General features: G+C 47.9%; 1 protein-coding gene and 1 long non-coding RNA gene across 3 annotated transcripts in view; one reads left to right on the forward strand and one right to left on the reverse strand.

The window, feature by feature from the left end:
• Window positions 1–1945: 1945 nt before the first annotated feature.
• On the reverse strand, window positions 1946–7075 carry NUDT18 (nudix hydrolase 18). 2 transcript variants are annotated; one of them, XM_044282943.1, is made up of 4 exons: window positions 6958–7075; window positions 5477–5634; window positions 4332–4545; window positions 1946–3521 (listed from the first exon to the last, which is right to left on the reverse strand). In XM_044282943.1, exons 1-4 carry the CDS (start codon window positions 7019–7021, stop codon window positions 2986–2988), a joined length of 972 nt encoding a protein of 323 aa, XP_044138878.1. In that variant the 5' UTR covers window positions 7022–7075; the 3' UTR covers window positions 1946–2985. The 2 variants fall into 2 exon arrangements, with proteins under 2 accessions (XP_044138878.1, XP_044138879.1); XM_044282944.1 differs by lacking the exon at window positions 6958–7075 and adding an exon at window positions 6879–6944.
• A 690-nt stretch (window positions 7076–7765) lies between these two features.
• Window positions 7766–18340, forward strand: part of LOC122929392 — a 33530-nt gene continuing 22955 nt past the window's right edge. The window contains exons 1-4 of the long non-coding RNA XR_006387970.1: window positions 7766–7827; window positions 13639–13757; window positions 13887–14015; window positions 15046–15262. This is a non-coding gene — a long non-coding RNA (uncharacterized LOC122929392). The remainder of the gene's footprint in view (window positions 7828–13638; window positions 13758–13886; window positions 14016–15045; window positions 15263–18340) is intronic.

Below are 18340 nucleotides of genomic sequence, written 5' to 3' on the forward strand. Positions count from 1 at the left end.
TCTTCCGTTTGTAATCCAGGGAGAAATCTGCGTTTTCTAATGATGAATTATTATGTGTGTATTTGCCATCTGCAGCTGTGGATGGTTAGGAGCCTGGCATCACAGGGAGAAGACTGACAGCTCTATTTTTTTCGGACACCATAATGGAACCTGACTGACCCCATCATTAAATGTCAGCGCCATTGGTGTCCGATGGATCCAACACCCCATGATGTCCTGGGAGACGCTCAGAGGTGCAGGAGACTGAGATGCGGGTTTGTGGTCCTCATACTGAAGGGCTGTTTAGAAGTCTCTGTGATATGAGGGGCATAATATGGACACCGGTGATTGTCAAGGCTACCGAAAACTGCAGTGAATAGAAACCATTCATAAATCACTGTAGAGAAAGACTGTTTGCATTGATAAATCTCCCCTGGACAGTAGCATAGGACCCCCACAATCAGCCTATTGAGAGGAATAAACCATCTGTGTAATGCACCAACATGGCGGTTGGGAGAGTTGCTCTGCTCTGACTAAGGCTGGGTTCACACGGGCGTGACGGATTTGTTCAGGATGCGTCCCGGGTGTTTTGCGGCAAACCCGCACGAGTAGGTACCCAATTGCAGTCAGTTTTGATTGCGTTCAGTTTTTATCGCGCGGGTGCAATGTGTTTTGCACGTGCGTGCTAAAAAAATGAATGTGGTACCCAGACCCGATCATTATTATTTTCCCTTATAACATGGTTATAAGGGAAAATAATAGCATTCTGAATACAGAATGCAGAGTACATGAGGGCTAGAAATGAATGGGTCTGGATTCAGTGCGGGTGCAATGCGTTCACCTCACGCATTGCACCCGCGCGGAAATCTCGCCCGTGTGAACTCATCCTAAGGTCACATCTGCTGCAAGCCTGATCCGGCACAAACGCCGGCTGTTGGACCGACCAAAAAACGTTGCATACAACAGTTTTTTGCCCGACCGAAACCTGTCTTTGCTGCAAAGTGACCTGATCACTGCAAAACCTCATCACAGTCCATGGGGAGCCAGTGGTGAACTGTAGAGTCCAGAAATGCTGGATCTACTGCTGCAGATGTGATCACGGCCTAAGTTCAAGTGCCGGGGATTCCGGTGATGTGTCTCCCATGCATCACTTGATGTATTTGAGACCACGCTTGTGGCCAGGCATCAGCTGCAGCACCAAACATGACCCCCATCAAATCGCAGGTGTATGAGCGGCCGGTGACCAGAGCATGTCAGTGGTAGCGGGGGACCGAGGGAGTGGTGCGGAGAACGTTGGTATGCTTCCCTATGCAGGTCTGGGGGAAGCGGGGTTGGCAGAAAGGTAATCATTGTTGGGCAAGCCCCTTTACGATTAATCCCCCCATGCTCAGCCAAGTATTTATGTCTTCTCAGTAGGAGCAGGGAAGTAAGTCGCTGCTGGACTCCTCTGGTGGTGACTTACCTCTCAGAGGACAAAAGGATCGGACAGTCGAAATCCAACATGCCTGATCCTGATCTCCACAAGGCATTAGACAGTTGGCGGGCGGTTAGTGCATATTCACACCCGGTATGCCCTCATGCAGACTTTTCTAAATGAGGCTTGTGGAAAATCCACACACATAAGTAATAATAATTGTTCTACACATTCTGCAGAAATAACCCTTCTCACATGTAGGGAAGTGATTTTCAGTCTAAGGCAGGCATCCTCAAACTGCAGCCCTCCAGCTGTTGCAAAACTACAACTCCCAGCATGCCCGAACAGCCTACAGGTATCAGCCTACAGCAGGGCATTGTGGGAGTTGTAGTTTTACAACAGCTGGAGGGCCGCAGTTTGAGGATGCCTGGTCTAAGGCATTTCTGCAATAAATCTGCAGTGTGTGAATGTCCTCTTCTAGAGAGGGTTCCCATTGTAAAGGATGATCAGCGTGGAGGTGGTAAGGACAGGCCCAGTCTGGCGCTCATCTGTACCATGGCACCGTTTATTCATGAGCCCACGCGGGGCGATGTGCTGCCGACAAACCATCACAGACCTGATCGCCCGGCATACGAGCGTATGTCTGGAAGCTGGGTGCGGTGGCAGCCATATTGGTTGTCACCCAGCTTTCCCAGACTCTTGAATCTACCCAGTTAAACTAGGTGCGGAGGGAACGCTGCATAACTGATGAGACCACATGTCATATATGTAGTTTACACGTGTACCCAGCGGCTGTAGGTGATGTCTGCCGCCATCTACCCATATCTCGTGAACATGCTTGGTTATATACCTCACACCCAAGTCTTATAGAAGAATATAAGCCTGACATCATGTCTGCACGCATGCTCGTGTTTTACAATATGGACATACATGTCGGTATATTGAAGCGACATACGGCATGTTGTGACTCCCAGCAGCTCTACGGCAGAGAACATAGGATAGCATTAGGCCGTATTCACACAGTCGGCATGCTGCGCAGTTATTTTTTTTTCCCAGGACATAAAACATCCTATTCACATGCACTGATGGCAAAATGCTAGCGGATTGTGACAGGAATTAGGCACGGCCCTTTAAGAATCCTACTAAGAGAGGGGTGCAAGATAACACATCCAAACGCTATAGTGATATTAAAGAGGAGCTCTCCATTCTCTGGACTTATATTGCCCTTAATAAGCTTTCCGACCATCTTCCCCCTCCCCTCTGTTATTCCTCCTGGAAATGTATCCCTAATGGGGGTTGTCCCACCATAAGATGTTATCCATAAGATCGGGACCCTCACAAATCACAAGAATGAGGTGCCGGAGTGAATAGAGCAACGGTCATGCATGCACGCTGTCCCATAGAGCACACGTGACCACCGCTCCATTGACTCCAATTAATGGTGGCCGACCCCGGCTGATCGGATACCTCTTCTCATTGGAAGGCCCCCTTTTAGTCAACTACTGGATGACACTGTATGGACACTCCCCATCTACCAGGGGAACTCCCATTTATGTATACAGTGCCAGGAGGAATTACCGAGGAACAGGGATTCAGCTATGTAAAGGCAGCAAGGTGTTCTTCTGCAACGCTTGCTCCAGTCGCTCTTTCAGTCCTTCATCCTCAACTGTCGCCCAGCTGAGACCCCCTGTTCTGACCACGGGCGGTTCAGGCCCCCGGAACACCCCCATGATATTAAAGCACACTCCATCTGCATTGTCCCCACCTTGGTGCTGGACGCCTAAGATGCCGTATGTCTCGGGACGATCTTGCAGCAGGTAGAGCAACGGAACGAGGATGCTGCCGCAACGTGCAGCGCACACAATGGTGGGGAGATGGCCGGTGGAGCTCTGCAGGATCTGGATTCCTCCGGGACTCGTCCACACAAGAAGCAGCCGGAGGACGAGAAAGGGAGACGGGCACAACTGTGGTAGGATAGATGGATGTGAGGGCAGGCGGCGGTACTCCAAGGCCAGCTTGATGAGAGGAAGAATGTCTCTGCTGCGCAGGGGCAAGGCCGACTCTGTGTCCCACCACGACGCCTGGAGAGATTCCTTGTCTGCTGCGGCAGAAGGTTTTAGAACGCCCCCTGCAGGGAAAGCAGTGTTACTCAGGATCGACCACACTTTTAGGGCTCATGCACACGAGCGTATTTTCTTTCCGTGTCCGTTTTGTTTTTTTGCAGACCGTATGCGGAACCATTCATTTCGATGGGTCCGCAAAAAAACCCCAAAAAAAGGAAGTTACTCCGTGTGCATTCAGTTTCTGTATGCCCGTTCCGCAAAAGAAATAGAACATGTCCTATTATTGTCCTCATTACGGACAAGCATAGCACTGATCTATTAGGGGCCGGCTGTTCCGTTCCACAAAATACTGAAACTTTTTTTTTTTTTTTCAATTAGATGACTACAACCTGCAACCCTCTTGTACTCTGTAATGACTATCTCTCCATTACAGAATACTGACGTGAGCCCCTCCTTCCTGCGATACGTGTATGGTGCTGGGACTCAAGGGGTTAAAAAAAACGCGAGGCAGCCCGGCACATTTATTATATTACATTTATTACCTATGGGTGAAAATGATACCGGAACTCCATGCCAGCTCCTAGAGGGCACAGATTTCAGTTCCAGGTATTTACAATAGTTGACCAGGTATGTGCCTATTAAAGGGGGGGGGGGGGGGGTCAGACTTTAATTGGTGGGGTTTAAACACTCCAGGACCCCCACTGATCCATCTGTAGGAGGCGCTTACCCTAGGCGGGTGACATCACATTTATCAGGCCTAGGCACAGTTCAGCCCAGCTGATCGGCAGGGGTCCCGGGGGTCAGACCCCCACAGATCAGTATAAAAAAAAAGTTGGAAAACCCCTTTAACAATTATTTCCTGTAATTCTCCATACCTGTTTCCTGAGCGAGGAATACAAATCGAACCCAGGAGCCGCCCCTCTCTTCTACCACCAGCAGGGTGAGGGGCTGGCACAGGAGCCCGGTCTCCTCCGTCACCTCCCGGCACAGACCCTCCACCAGGCTTTCCCCTCTCTTCAGCCGCCCAGCAGGGAGGTACCAGCTCCCCCAGCACTCCGCCTTGGCCTCCTGCATCATCAGCACCTCATTCTGGAGAAGAGATCACAGGTTCAAAGGGGGTCCGTGTCCTGCAGAGCATACACTCGCATAGGGGACCCCCAAGTGTTATTGACGGGGGGGGGTCCCAGTGGTCAATTATTCTGTGGATGGGTTATAATTTGATATGGTGCAAAAATCCCTTTAAGGGAAATCTCCCACAGGCCAATCCTTAAGGGTCTATTGACATGTCCGTGTGTGTTTTGCGGATCCGCAAAACACAGACATCGGCGATGTGCATTCCGCATTTTGCGGACCGCACATCGTCGGCACTTAATAGATAATGCCTATTCTTGCCTGCAATTGCCGACGAGAATAGGACATGTTCTTATTTTTTTCGGAAACGGAATTGCGGATGCGCAGTTCTGGATCCGGGCAGCACATCGTGCAGCCCCATAAAAATTAATGGGTCCGCAATTTGGTTCCGCAAAATGCGGACATGTGAATGGACCTTAAGGGTTCATTCACTCGTCCGTAAGTGTTCTGCGGATACGCAAAACACGGACACTGGCATCGTGCATTCCGCAATTTGCAGACCGCACATCGCCAGCACTATAATAGAAAATCCTTAATCTTGTCTGCAATTGTGGACAAGAATAGGATATGTTCTATTTTTTTGCGGGAACGGAAGAACGGATGCTGAAGTGCGGCTTCGCAAATGCGGATGCGGACAACACATTCCGAATCATTGAAAATAAATGGGTCTGCACCCGTTCCGCAAAATTGCGGAACGGAAGCGTACCCATTTTGCGGACGTGTGAATGGACCCTAAATGTGAGACAGGATTGGGCGTCCCCTTTGGCAGCATCTTCCATTGAATTCAATGGGCACAGCACCTGCCCCAGTTTTATCAGTAGATATGGTTCTCCCAGATGGGACTATCCCTCTAATGGGCGCTATACCGCCCCAGGCGCCTGGTCCTCACCTGTTCATTCACTAAGATGCCCATGACAATATAACATACGTTGTGCCTCAGTTTCATGGGTTGCGGGCTCTCGGGGGCCACATCGTATTTATCGGTAAGCGGGACAGCTCCTCCGTCTAGGACGGTTCTAAGCTCCTCCTCCGGACTGGAAGACATGTCTGAAACACGGAAAGAACATGTTCATTACTTACACCATGGGCCCCCGTCATCACAGTGCGGGAAAGAGGGAGCCCCCTCCCCGTGTGCACCTCCTATATGCCGTGGTCAGCATATAGGGGGTTAATCCGCTGCACTGATCGGACACACACAGCTCCGGGGCCCGTCCAATCAGCGCGCCGTACTATTACGTCCTCGGTGCAGGGGGGGGGGGGCTTACAAAGGTGGGCTGTGTGTAATGCTCTGCTGGGATGGGCCCCACAAAACACTGGTGGCCACATGGAAAGATAAAGATAAGCGGCTACAAAAATCATTGGCACCGCTTATCTCCAAGCATCTGTCGGGGTCGACGAGCCCATACACATCGCCAGCTTTTAGACATTGGTCTAGTTTTCTGGCTCTCGAATGGTCTTCTGTCATTCTTAATCCGTGTCCGGAAAAGCTGGGTAGCGCCTGATATGGCGATCACGCTTTTTATCACCCAGCACTATAATGGTTGTCACTTAAGACTTAAAGGGGTTGTCTAGGCACAGAAATTGATGACCTATCCTCAGGGTCAGACCGTAGGGGTCTGACTCCCGGTGTTCTGCAGATTACTATACCTTGGCAGAATGCTATATCCGGAAGTGACGCGGCCGCACTGCAAGCGCAGATCCACTGGATTCGTAATAATTGCACCGCCGTGGGAGAAGCACCTTCTTCATTTGCATGCACGAAACTGTACACCGCGTGTGCGCACTCAGGGACCGCACTCAGCTCTGCTATGTGGTGACCCCATCACCCCAATATCCTGCACTCAGCTCTGCTATGTGGTGAGACTGAACTGCTCCAGATGATGTGTCCGCGCGTGCGCACTCAGGGGTAGGGAGATCTGATGGAACATTTTGCACTGAAAAATCTACCTACCCCTGAATGCGCACCGCGGTGTACGGTTTGGCGCATGCAAATGAAGTAGGTGCTTCTCCCGCGGCGGTGCGATTGATTTTACGAATCCAGTGGATCTACGCTTGCGCAGATCCACAACCCCCCTCCTCCAGCTGTTTCCGGTGCGGCCGCGTCACTTCCGGGTATAGGAATCCGGCAGAACACCAGCACGCCGCGGTGCTGGAAACTATGGGGTCAGACGTCCACCGATCTGATATTGATGACCTATCCTATATCTGTAGCCTGGACAACCCCTTTAAGCAGAGATGTGCAACCTATGTCCATGCTGGGAGTTGTAGTTTCCCAGCAGCAGGAGATTCACCGGCAGCACACGGCTCTCAGCAGTCACATCAGCAGTCACATCCCAACCGTCTCATTCACATCCCAGCTGTCTCTCTCACCTCGTCTCTCCAAACCCGGAAACACTGGGCAAGCTGCTCCCTGCACACATTGGTCACTGCTCATCTAGCCTTCTCTTCTGATTGGCTGATATGAGATTAGGGAGTGGCTTAGTTTAAAGAGACATGACCCTAGTTTAGAAACTGCATAACACTGAATGGGAAAAAATGTTTGTAAAAATGCAGACTTTTTTTATTCAGACAACTTTGTAGTCGTTTTTAAGTACTAAGGAAAAACCTATGGGGATACACCCCAAACAAACCACGAGGTATGACAGTCCCAGTCTGATGTTGCGGTGGTGTAATTGCGCCTCTTCATAATTTTAGCGAATCTCCGGAGGTTAACGCATCAGTAACTGAAATGTACGCCAGCTGGGAGCGGCTTCTGCAAATTTTGAAACTTTTCTACTTAAGAAGACCCAATAGAAAAAAAAAAAAAACACCAGGAGAAACAGCATAAAAAAGTAATATCCGTTTCTGGGAAAGCTGGGTGATCACTAAAAGGCCATCAGTACAGCGTGTATTATCCTGCTTTCTTTCTGACTCCTGAGGACGCAGTAAGGCCCCTTTCACACGGGCGTCATTTTTTTTGCCCGGATAAGAGCCGGATGCGTTGCTGATGAACAGGACCTGGGGTGAGCTACTCCATTAAATAGAGCTTAAGGACCTTCGATGACGTCACTCCGGTCATCACATGGTACGTCACATGATCTTTTACCATGGTGATTCACCATGGTAAAAGATCATGTGTTGACCGGAGTGACGTCATCGAAGGTCCTTAAGCTCTATTTAATGGAGTAGCTCACCCCAGGTCCTGTTCATCAGCAGCGGAGACAGAAGGAGATGCCGGGCTTCGCGAGCAAGTGGACTAAGGTGAGTTAAATTTTTTTTTATTTTTTTTTAACCCCTCTAGCGCTGGTTTACTATGCATTCTGTATTCAGAATGCTATTATTTTCCCTTATAACCATGTTATAAGGGAAAATAATAATGATCGGGTCTCCATCCCGATGGTCTCCTAGCAACCATGCGTGCAAATCGCACGGCATCCGTACTTGCTTGCGGATGCCATCCGATTTTCACACACCCCATTCACTTCTATGGGGCCTGCGTCACGTCAAAATCGGAAAATATAGAGCATGCTGCGATTTGCACTGAACGCACAAGTGATGCGTTAAAAACATCGCTCATGTGCACAGCCCCATAGAAATGAATGGGTCAGGATTTAGTGCGGGTGCCATACGTTCGCCGCACGGATGGCACCCGCACGGAAAACTCGCCCGTGTGAAAGGGGCCTAAGGGTTCGGCTACACGGCACCAAAATACATGCGACTTGTCTGCCATTTGCTGTCGTACAACTATTTTAGAGCTGGGATTTGGCTGTGAAAACGCAGACAAGTCGTGCACGACTTACATTAAAGGGAACCTGTCACCGGGATTTTGTGTATAGAGCTGAGGACATGGGTTGCTAGATGGCCGCTAGCAGATCCGCAATACCCAGTCCCTATAGCTCTGTGTGCTTTTATTGTGAAAAAAAAAAAAAAGATTTGATACATATGCAAATTATCCTGAGATGAGTCCTGTACGTGAGATGAGTCAGGGACAGGACTCATCTCAGGTTAATTAGCATATGTATCAAATCTTTTTTTTTTTTTTTTTTTTTTTTTTACACAATAAAAGCACACAGAGCTATGGGGACTGGGTATTGCGGATGTGCTAGTGGCCATCTAGCAGCCCATGTCCTCAGCTCTATACACAAAATCCCGGTGACAGGTTACCTTTAAAATCAGAATAGTCATTAGTGTTGAGCGAACTTGTATTTTAAGTTCTGCGTCCAAAGTTCGGGTTCAGGTTATCGAAGAATCCCGTTATGGATTCCGCTACCACGGATCATAGCGGAATTTGGAATCCATAACAGGATTCTTCGATAATCCGAACTTTGGACGCCGAACTTAAACCACAAGTTCACTCAACACTAAGGCTGAGTTCACACGAGCGTGACAGATTTGGTCCGGATGCGTTCAGGGTGCGTTCAGTTAAACTCGCACCATTTTGCAAGCAAGTTCAGTCAGTTTTGGCTGCAATTGCGTTTAGTTGTTCAGTTTTTTCCGCGCGGATGCAATGCGTTTTGATGCATTTTTCACGCGCGTGATAAAAAACTGAATGTTTACAAACAACATCTCCTAGCAACCATCAGTGAAAAACGCATTGCATCCGCACTTGCTTGCAGATGCAATGCGTTATTAACGCAGCCCCATTCACTTCTATGGAGCCAGGGCTGCGTTAAAAACGCAGAATATAGAACATGCTGCGATTTTAAAGCATTGCAGAAGTGATGCATGAAAAAAAACGCTCATGTGCACAGCCCCATTGAAATGAATGGGTCAGGATTCAGTGCAGGTGCAATGCGTTCACCTACTGCATTGCACCCGCGCGGAAATCTCGCCCGTGTGAACTCAGCCTAATAGTCATGCACAACTTGTGATTTAGGGTAGCCACCTTTCCAGGGGTGCACCACCAATGAAGCCAGGTGAGGCAGCACCAGCTAGGGGCAAGAGGGGGGCAGCGGAAGGGCCATGGGCAATGAGCACTTTCATTGTGGAAAAGGGGTTAGCTTATGAAATTGGCATGGGGGGGGGGGGTAGCCGTTTCAGTTTTCGCCTCAGGTAGCAGAAAGGCTAGGTGCACCCCTGCAATTTTCCCAACAAAAAATACCAGCCAAGTTAAGCCACACCCTAAAGGGGGTGTGGTTGTGAGGCGTAGCTTAACACAGGGTGTTAAGTCGCTGTCATACTGTGGCCCCCAACAATAAAAATGCCCCCCAGTAATTTTAATGCCCCCATTAGTGTTTCTCCAGAATTAATAATGCCCCACTTAGTGCCATCATTAGTGCCCCCAGTAATCGTAATGCTCCTATTAGCGCCCCCCTTTTTAATACTACCACCATTAGTGCCCCTCAGTAATAGTAATGCCCCCATTAGTGCCCCAGTAATATTAATGCCCCCATTAGTGCCGCCCAGTATAAATAATGCCCCCATTAGTGCCCCCAGGAAGAATAATGCCCCCCAGGAAGAATAATGCCCCCATTAGTCCCCCCTAGGAATAATAATGCCCCCCAGGAAGAATAATACCCCCCATTAGTGCCCCCTAAAAAAACACTCACCTCCTCCTTGCTCGCACCACTGTGAGCGCTCCCTGCTGACTGGAAGCTCAGGACAGGACCTGCGCTCCAGCGTGATGATGTCTCGCAGGTCCTGTCCTGAGCTTGCAGTCAGCAGCGCGAGCAAATGGAGGAGGTTTTTTTTTAACACAAGTGTGGGGGTGGGGAGTAAAGGCTGCACTAATGAGCGCTCCACAATGGAAGCTTTCATTAGTAGCAGTCCTTGTAGAAAAAAATTACCGACACCGCCAGGGCCACTAAAATACCGGCCAGGTGGCAATCCTACTTGTGATGTGCGACAAAAAATCCGATGTGTCTCGTTGCATTGCGACACTGTTGACATACATTACATTAAATGTTGTGCAGTTTTCTTGTCACGTGACACACGTTGCTGTGTAGCGAACCCTGATCCATTCCCTGTTTTCATACTTACCAACATCTCTTTTGGTAAAATTTGGGCATATAAGCCCAGTCCCAGGAACGCCTTGGACCAACCCAGGAATGCCCACGTATGGGCGCGGTTTGTGTTAACCACACCCATTTTTGGCCCATTTGCCAATTCGGGACAGTTGGTAAGTATAGGGGTCATTTATACAACTGGTGTAAAGTAGAAATGGCCTAGTTGCCCAAAACAACCAATCAGATTCCACCTTTTATTTTATTTTGGACTGATCCTTTGGAAAATGAAAGGTGGAATCTGATTGGTTGCCATGAGCAACTAGGCCATTTCTACTTTACACCAGTTTGATAAATGACCCCCTAGGTGTTTTCATACTGCCATTCAGGACCCTAGGAAAGCTGAGTTGACCATTAAGGACATATGGGTGCACGCTCTATCTAAACTAGCCTGAGGATGTAGCTAGGGGTTCAGCACAGGGAGAAGGGCGAAACATATCTGCGTGATTGGAAGCCGGCTTACGTACCTACTGGTACCTGGGTACCGAAGCCGATTTTGGATCCCAGTTTTAAAATGGTTTTTAAGTTGATTAATCAAATCCCGAAGTTATTCACCGTAGTCTCGAGAGACTTTGGAGATAAAGAATTTCACCTCAGCATAGCCCATACATTTAAATGCTGTATACGGAGACTTCAGAGACTTCTACTAGTCACTACTATGAATATCAGAAGACACAACGTATATCGGAGATGTATACAAATCCCAAATATAACAGCAGGCCATATTACCATGCCCGTTCTCCATAAGGACATACACATCCAAACCCACTTGATAGTTGACAGCAGTAGACCAGCCACACAAGCAAGGAAAACATTGGAGGAGATTTCTCAAACTGGTGTAAAGTAGACCTGGCTTAATTGCCGTCAGTAACCAATTAGATTCCTCCTTTCATTTTGGACAGCTCCTTTGGAAAATGAAAGGTGGGATCTGATTGGTTGCTACGGGCAACTAAGCCAGTTCTACTTTACACCAGTTTGAGAAATCTCCTCCAATGTTTTCCTTGATTGTGTGGCTGGTCTACTGCTGTTTGATAAATCTCCCCCATTGTCTCTTGACATTCACACAGACCTTAGGACATACAAAGCAGACGACTGCCAAACCACCGGGTGATTGCACAGCTCCGCGCTCGGAGCCGGCCTTCCCACTGGCCTCTGTGGTCAACGCACAACATCTCTACATGTCGGTGTGACGTCATCCGCAGCTAGGGCTGCCCTGATTGTAAAAGGGACAGCCTCCGGGTATAGGGAATCGCTATTCCTGGTAATGCTCCCCTGGAATGCCCCCAGTGGTAGCAACCCCCTCCATTATAGTTGGACAAATGGGATGTGCAGTTCAACGGTGGATTGGCCATAGACCCTACAGGGAATTTTAACGGTGGGCCAATGCCCAGGTACATAATGATTTGAAGCTCAACGGCCACACGTGCCGTCAGGAACTCAATTGTATTACCATCCTCATGACAGTGATACAGTTGAATACTGTGGTTGGGGCGGCAGTATTTTGTGCTGCCCTGTGGTATTTGGCTCTGCTGGGGCAGTATTTTGTGCTGCACTGTGGTATTTGGTTCTGCTGGGGCAGTATTTTGTGCTGACCTGTGGTATTTGGTTCTGCTGGGGCAGTATATTGTGCTGCCCTGTGTTATTTGGTTCCGCTGGGGCAGGATTTTGTGCTGCACTACGGTATTGCTCACCCCGCCTACTTCAGTTGTCTTCACCTACTTGTTTAGTCCCGTTTTCTGTCAATTTGGACCCACCTACAACCTGGAACCATTTTTAGTTTTTTTTCCATGGCCACTTTAAGTTCCTAATCGGCTCCTAGTGCAAGTAACATTGTCAGAACTTGCAGCTCCTCAGTGGAGCAGTGCGCGCAGCACATCCCGATCCGGTCCCACTGTAACACTAGCGGAAAAAGACCACCTTAAAGTCTGAACACGATGGAGCTGAGACTGGCAAAGTATAAACTGCTAGCGGTGCTTGGTCAATGATCACACAACCAAGGCGGTGCCCCTTTATTTTGGGTTCTGTAGCAGGTATATGTTGATGCAGGGTCACATTAATACTGGGTGGCATCTCCCCTTGCTGCCATACAGTCGGCCCCTCAGGTATGGTAGTTGTCATACAGATGCTGGATCTTCTCCCAAGGGATGTCATTCCAAACTCAGTTCAGAGAGGGTGGTTCTTTACTGCTGTACATGGGAGGTCTGTCACACCGTCCAGTCCCAGATATTTTTGATGGAGGTTAACTCTGGTGATCGAGCTGGCCGGGGGAGCCGCTGGAGACCCGAAAGAGCATGTTGTGTAGTAGGGCTGTAGCAATGTTGTTGTTTTTTTTTATGGAGCTGGAGAGGGCACTAGCTTCCAAATGGGTGCACAATGAGGACATAACTACAGTGATGGGGCACAAAGGTGGGCTTTAGTACTATTAAGGGGCCACAAGGAGCACATAACTTCTCTGAGGGGCACAAAGGTGGGCATAACTACTGTGAACGGGCCACAAGAAGGACATAACTACTGTGATGCGGCACAAAGGAGGACATAGATACTGTAAAGGGGCACAAAAGAGGAGATAACTACTGTGAGGGGGCACAAAGGTGGGCATAACTACTATGAGGGGCACAAAGGTGGACATAAATACTGTAAAGGGACACAAAAAAGAAGATAACTACTGTGAGGGGGCACAAAGGTGGGCATAACTATTGTGAGGGGCACAAAGGAGGACATAAATACTGTGAGGTAACATAATGTGGACAAAACTGCAGTGAGGCGGCACACTGTGGGCATTTCTGCTGTAAGAGAGGCACAATGTGGGTGTTACTACTGTGAAGGAAATACAAAGTGGGCACAACTACTGTGAGGAGACAAAACTTGGGCATTACCGGTAATACTGTGAGGGTCCCAATTTGGCCATTATTGCGGTGTGGTAGCACTAAGGGGAAAGCAATGCCCTAGATCATCTTGTTATACATTGGGATGGCTCTGTCTTCCAGGGCAGCACAGCGCCCCCTGCTTGGGATTTACCAGGCACAATCACCATCTCCTGTTTATGTGGTTTTTGTTTTGGTCACCACAGGGACCTTGTTCCGGATCTAGCGAACATCACTCTGACACACCAGTGAAACCCTGGATGCGGTAGGACCAGTTGGGTCTTTCATTTATTAAGGTGTATTGGTACCGCCGTGATTTTATTAGGTAAGTGGGACTGGGTGAGGTTACTTATGTACAGTATTGGGTTGGAGCTAGAGGAGTGGCTTATTGTAAACAATATTTGTCTCTCATGCTTTTTAACTTTGCTCTCTTTATGTAAATTTGATTGGCAAGTGAGGGGGCGCCATGCTGAATCCATGCCCCGGGTGCTGTAAAGCCTAGCTACACCTCTGTTCCAACCCCCCCCAAAAAAAGGATTTTTTGTGAAAATGGGGGAAAAACAATGAAAGGATGTCCTTGCAGGTACATAGCTGCTTTTGAGGTTAGCAGCAGCTGCAGTTGTGCTAGGAGGCACTCCCAGCCTCAGCTCCTCACGTCTCACTCCCTGGCTGACAGCTTGCCTACCTGTCCCTATTTTACACACAATTCTTTCTAATTCCAGCCTTTCCTTTCACTCTCCCTGACAGTAGAATACAAGCATAATTCATTTTTCACTCTCCCTGACTGGCAGAGACTTTAAGGCTACTTTCACACTTGCGTTAGAGTGATTAAAATGCCTCATCAGTCAAAAAAATGCATTGAAATGCCAGATCCGCATTTTTTTCAGTCTGCGCATGAAGGATCCGGTATTCCAGTATATTGAATGCTGGATCCGGCACTAATACATTGCTATAGAAAGAAATGCTGGATCCAGTGTTCAGGCATGTCTTCTTTTTTTTTTCCGCCGGAGATAAAACCGTAGCATGCTGCGGTTTTATCTTTTGCCTGATCAGTCAAAACGACTGAACTGAAGACATTGTGATGCATCCTGAACGGATTACTCTCCATTCAGAATGCATGGGGATATGCCTGATCAGTTATTTTCCAGTATTGAGCCCCTAGGACGGAAAAGAAAAACGCTAGTGTGACAGTACCCTGACACCCAACCACTCTCATTCATAGCCCAGCACAGAATGTCAGCCCCCCCGATCAATACTTGCTTGGGGGACACATGGTGGCACAGCCCTCACTCCCCTTCCATTTCCCCTGTGTTTCTTTGTCTTTTCCTGCCTAATATAGTCGAATTTCTGTTAGTAACTGACCCCCATAGTTCTTTTAGAACTATTCCCTGTGGTTGTTGCTATAGTTATTTGGGGATCTCGTTTTGGTAGTAGTAGGTTTCTTTTACATATGGATAACATGGGTGTTGTTTTTGCCATAGATACGCTGCTTGGTTACCTAAGTGTTGAGACATTTGGTATTATGTTGCTTAGAACGTAATATATGGTTAAAAGCGAGATACACAGAGGGTAAGTCTAATGAGATTGCGAACTCTTTCTCTTGTTGCCAGTAGGAGCGGTTTCCTCAGCCAGTGCTGGGAGCAAACACAGCGGGAACTCCTTGTCCACCTCATCTATGGACCGGTCTGTCAGTGGCCAGCAGAACGTGGACTGGTTATTCAGCTGCATGGCCTGACTCGCTGTATTCATCTTCTACTATCTTTGACGTGGGAGTCATTTTACTATTTAGGCGTCGTCTGATGGAAAAGAAGCTGTCTAGCTCGGCAATAGGTAAACATTTGATATTTTCCGAAACTTTGTGGTGGTCAATCTAATCTAATCATGTGGTTAAAGGGAGTCTGTCAGCAGATTTACCCCTTTTTAACAGTTGCCATTATGCTGTAGCCGCAAAACAGACGATTAACACAGTACCTTTATACGCTTTGGTGGACTTTTAAATCTGCCAAAAACGAACTTTGATGAGGGCTCGCAAGTGCCCAGGGCGGAGTCCACCGTGTTGGAGCCCAGGCAGCTCTGCCTCTTCGGCTCTTATCCCCGCCCAGCCTCCTCCTCTGCTCGCCTATCTGTTGTCTCTCCCCCTCAGCGAGATCCCGCGCCGACGCGATGACTTCCTTGGTCGGGGCATGCGCATAAGCTACTGCGATGCCGTGTCAGCAATGGGCATTGCAGTGCGCATGCCCCGGCCAAGGAAGTTATCGCATCGGCGCGGGATCTCGCTGAGGGGGAGAGACAACAGATAGGCGAGCAGAGGAGGAGGCTGGGCGGGGATAAGAGCCGAAGAGGCAGAGCTGCCTGGGCTCCAACACGGTGGACTCCGCCCTGGGCACTTGCGAGCCCTCATCAAAGTTCGTTTTTGGCAGATTTAAAAGTCCACCAAAGCGTATAAAGGTACCGTGTTAATCGTCTGTTTTGCGGCTACAGCATAATGGCAACTGTTAAAAAGGGGTAAATCTGCTGACAGACTCCCTTTAAGCAGACTCTGAAAGGTTATCGGAATGTTTCTCCGGTTTTAGTCTGGAAATGCCCAATCACCTTCTCCTTATCAGACAAGTTGTTGTCTGTTTTAGTTCACGTCTGTTTTGATAGTTTTGTTGTTTGTTTGTGTAGAACGGCCTTTTTATTAGCCTTTTTCGCTTTTTGAGAATTAGCGTTCCTCCCGCAGCGAGTCCGCAATGCAGCTCCCGTCCTGACCTCCCAGTGCTGCGGTGGTCACATAGTATTATATCGATTTATGATGCTATGTAACCCTTACAGTTCTGGAATGTATTGGATAACACTGGCAGCATTAGGTCCGTGTTATCCAGTACATTCCAGACCTCCAAGGGGTATAGAGCATCATAAATCAATGTAATGCTAAGTGAATCCTGTCAGTGCTGGGAGGTCAGGCCGGGAGCTGCGATGCAGACTCGCTGCGGGAGGAACGCTCGTCTGCAAGGGGTCTAAGTGTAGACATTCTGGTTTGGCGTTTAGAGATGTTAGTTGTTTCTTGATCATTTCTAGATTTAGACATTCCTAGACATATCAGAGGGGCAGAGGTAGTTCATTGAGGATTGTGATTTGTGTCCAGTTTTTAACGTTAAAAGATGGTTTTCGTTATGTCCAATGGCTGGTCCTTCCTTTTTCATTCATATGGATGGATCCCCACTGACCATAGTCCAGTTTAATTCTGTCCTTGCAATTTTTGAATTTCAGTTCCCGTAAAATTTCTGCTCATTCCTTCAGAATAGGCGCTGCCACAGAGCCTGCGTGTCTGGGTTTAAATGAAAGTTTAACCCTTTCATAACCAAAGGTCATTGATGCCCCAGTGTCCAGGTCAAAATTTACAAATCTGACATGCGTCACTTTAAGTGGTAATAGCTTTGGAACACTTTTACTTATCCACGCCATTCTGAGATTGTTTTCTCGTGACACATTGTACTTCATGACAGTCATAAATTTGAGTCAATATATATCACCTTTATTTATGAAAAAATCCCAAATTTACCTAAACTTTTTTAAAATTTGCAATTTTCTAAATTTCTATTTCTCTGCTTCTAAAACAGAAAGTGATACCTCATAAAATATTTATTACATAACATTCACCATGTGTCTACTTTATGTTGGCATCATTTTGGAAATGTCATTTTATTTTTTTAGGACGTTACAAGGATTAGAAGTTTAGAAGCAATTCTTACAATTTTTAAGAAAATTTCCAAAACCCACTTTTTAAGGACTAGTTCAGGTCTGAAGTCACTTTGTGGGGCTTACATAGTGGAAACCCCCATAAATGACCCCATTGTAGAAACTACACCCCTCAAGTTACTTAAAACCAATTTTACAAACGTTATTAACCCTTTAGGTGTTCCACAAGAATTAAAGGAAAATGGAGATGGAATTTCTAAATTTCACTTTTTTAGCAGATTTTCTATTTTATAAAAAAAAATTCTTTAACACATTAAGGGTTAACAGCCAAACAAAACTCAATATTTATTACCCTGATTCCGCGGTTTACAGAAACACCCCACATGTGCTCGTAAACTGATGTAAGGGCGCACGGCAGGGCGCAGAAGGAAAGGAACACCGTATGGTTTTTGGAAGGCAGATTTTGCTGGATTGGTTTTCTGAACGCCACATTTTTTGCAGAAAGAGTTGAGGTTTTTATTGGTACCATTTTTGGGTACATAGGATTTTTTGATCATTCATTATTACACTTTATGGGACAAGGTGGCCAAAAAATTGTCTGTTTTGGAACATATTTTTTTTTTTTTTACAGCGTTCATCTGAGGGGTTAGGTCATGTGACAGTTTTATAGAGCAGATCGTTACGGACATGGCAATACCCAATATGTATACTTTTTCTTGAGAGAGGGATGGTTGAGAGAGGGAGCCCCCTCCTTCTATTAACCCCATGGATGCCGCTACTGCAGCATCTATGGGGTTACAGCAGTGTCAGCATAGAGCTGACACACGCTGCTGATGGCGGCGGCTCAGGAATGGAGCCGCCGCCATCACACACAGAAGGGGGACCGCATCGGGGGCAGCGCTGGAAACGGGGGAGGGGGGGCAGCATTTTACTTATTACAGATCGGGGCAGGAGGGGGCGGACCGCATCGTGGGCAGGATAAGAAGAAGGACAAGAAGGGGGCACAGATCAGGACAGAAGGGGGCGGACCGCATCGGGGGCAGGATAAGGACAAGAACAAGAAGTGGGCACAGATTGGGGGCTTCAAGAAGGGGGCACAGATCGGGGGCTTCAGGACACATTACCGATTTCAGGCTCTGATCTGCAGAGTGCAGATCAGAGCCTGAAACCGGCATTTTAACACTGCCGCAATCCAATTGGTTAGTCTGCACAGACTAACCAATCGGA

The sequence above is a fragment of the Bufo gargarizans genome, chromosome 2 (assembly GCF_014858855.1).
Source record: "Bufo gargarizans isolate SCDJY-AF-19 chromosome 2, ASM1485885v1, whole genome shotgun sequence".
Classification (NCBI taxonomy): domain Eukaryota; kingdom Metazoa; phylum Chordata; class Amphibia; order Anura; family Bufonidae; genus Bufo; species Bufo gargarizans.

What these genes read in the sequence shown, in the direction of transcription:
- NUDT18 (XM_044282943.1), bottom strand. Translation starts at nt 7,021, where the DNA reads ATGAGCAGTGACCAATGTGTGCAGGGAGCAGCTTGCCCAGTGTTTCCG. An exon ending in TCCGGGTTTGGAGAGACGAG is followed by an intron (nt 5,635 to 6,957) that starts GTGAGAGAGACA and finishes TCCGTGTTTCAG; the next exon opens with ACATGTCTTCCAGTCCGGAG. An exon ending in GCATCTTAGTGAATGAACAG is followed by an intron (nt 4,546 to 5,476) that starts GTGAGGACCAGG and finishes TCTCTTCTCCAG; the next exon opens with AATGAGGTGCTGATGATGCA.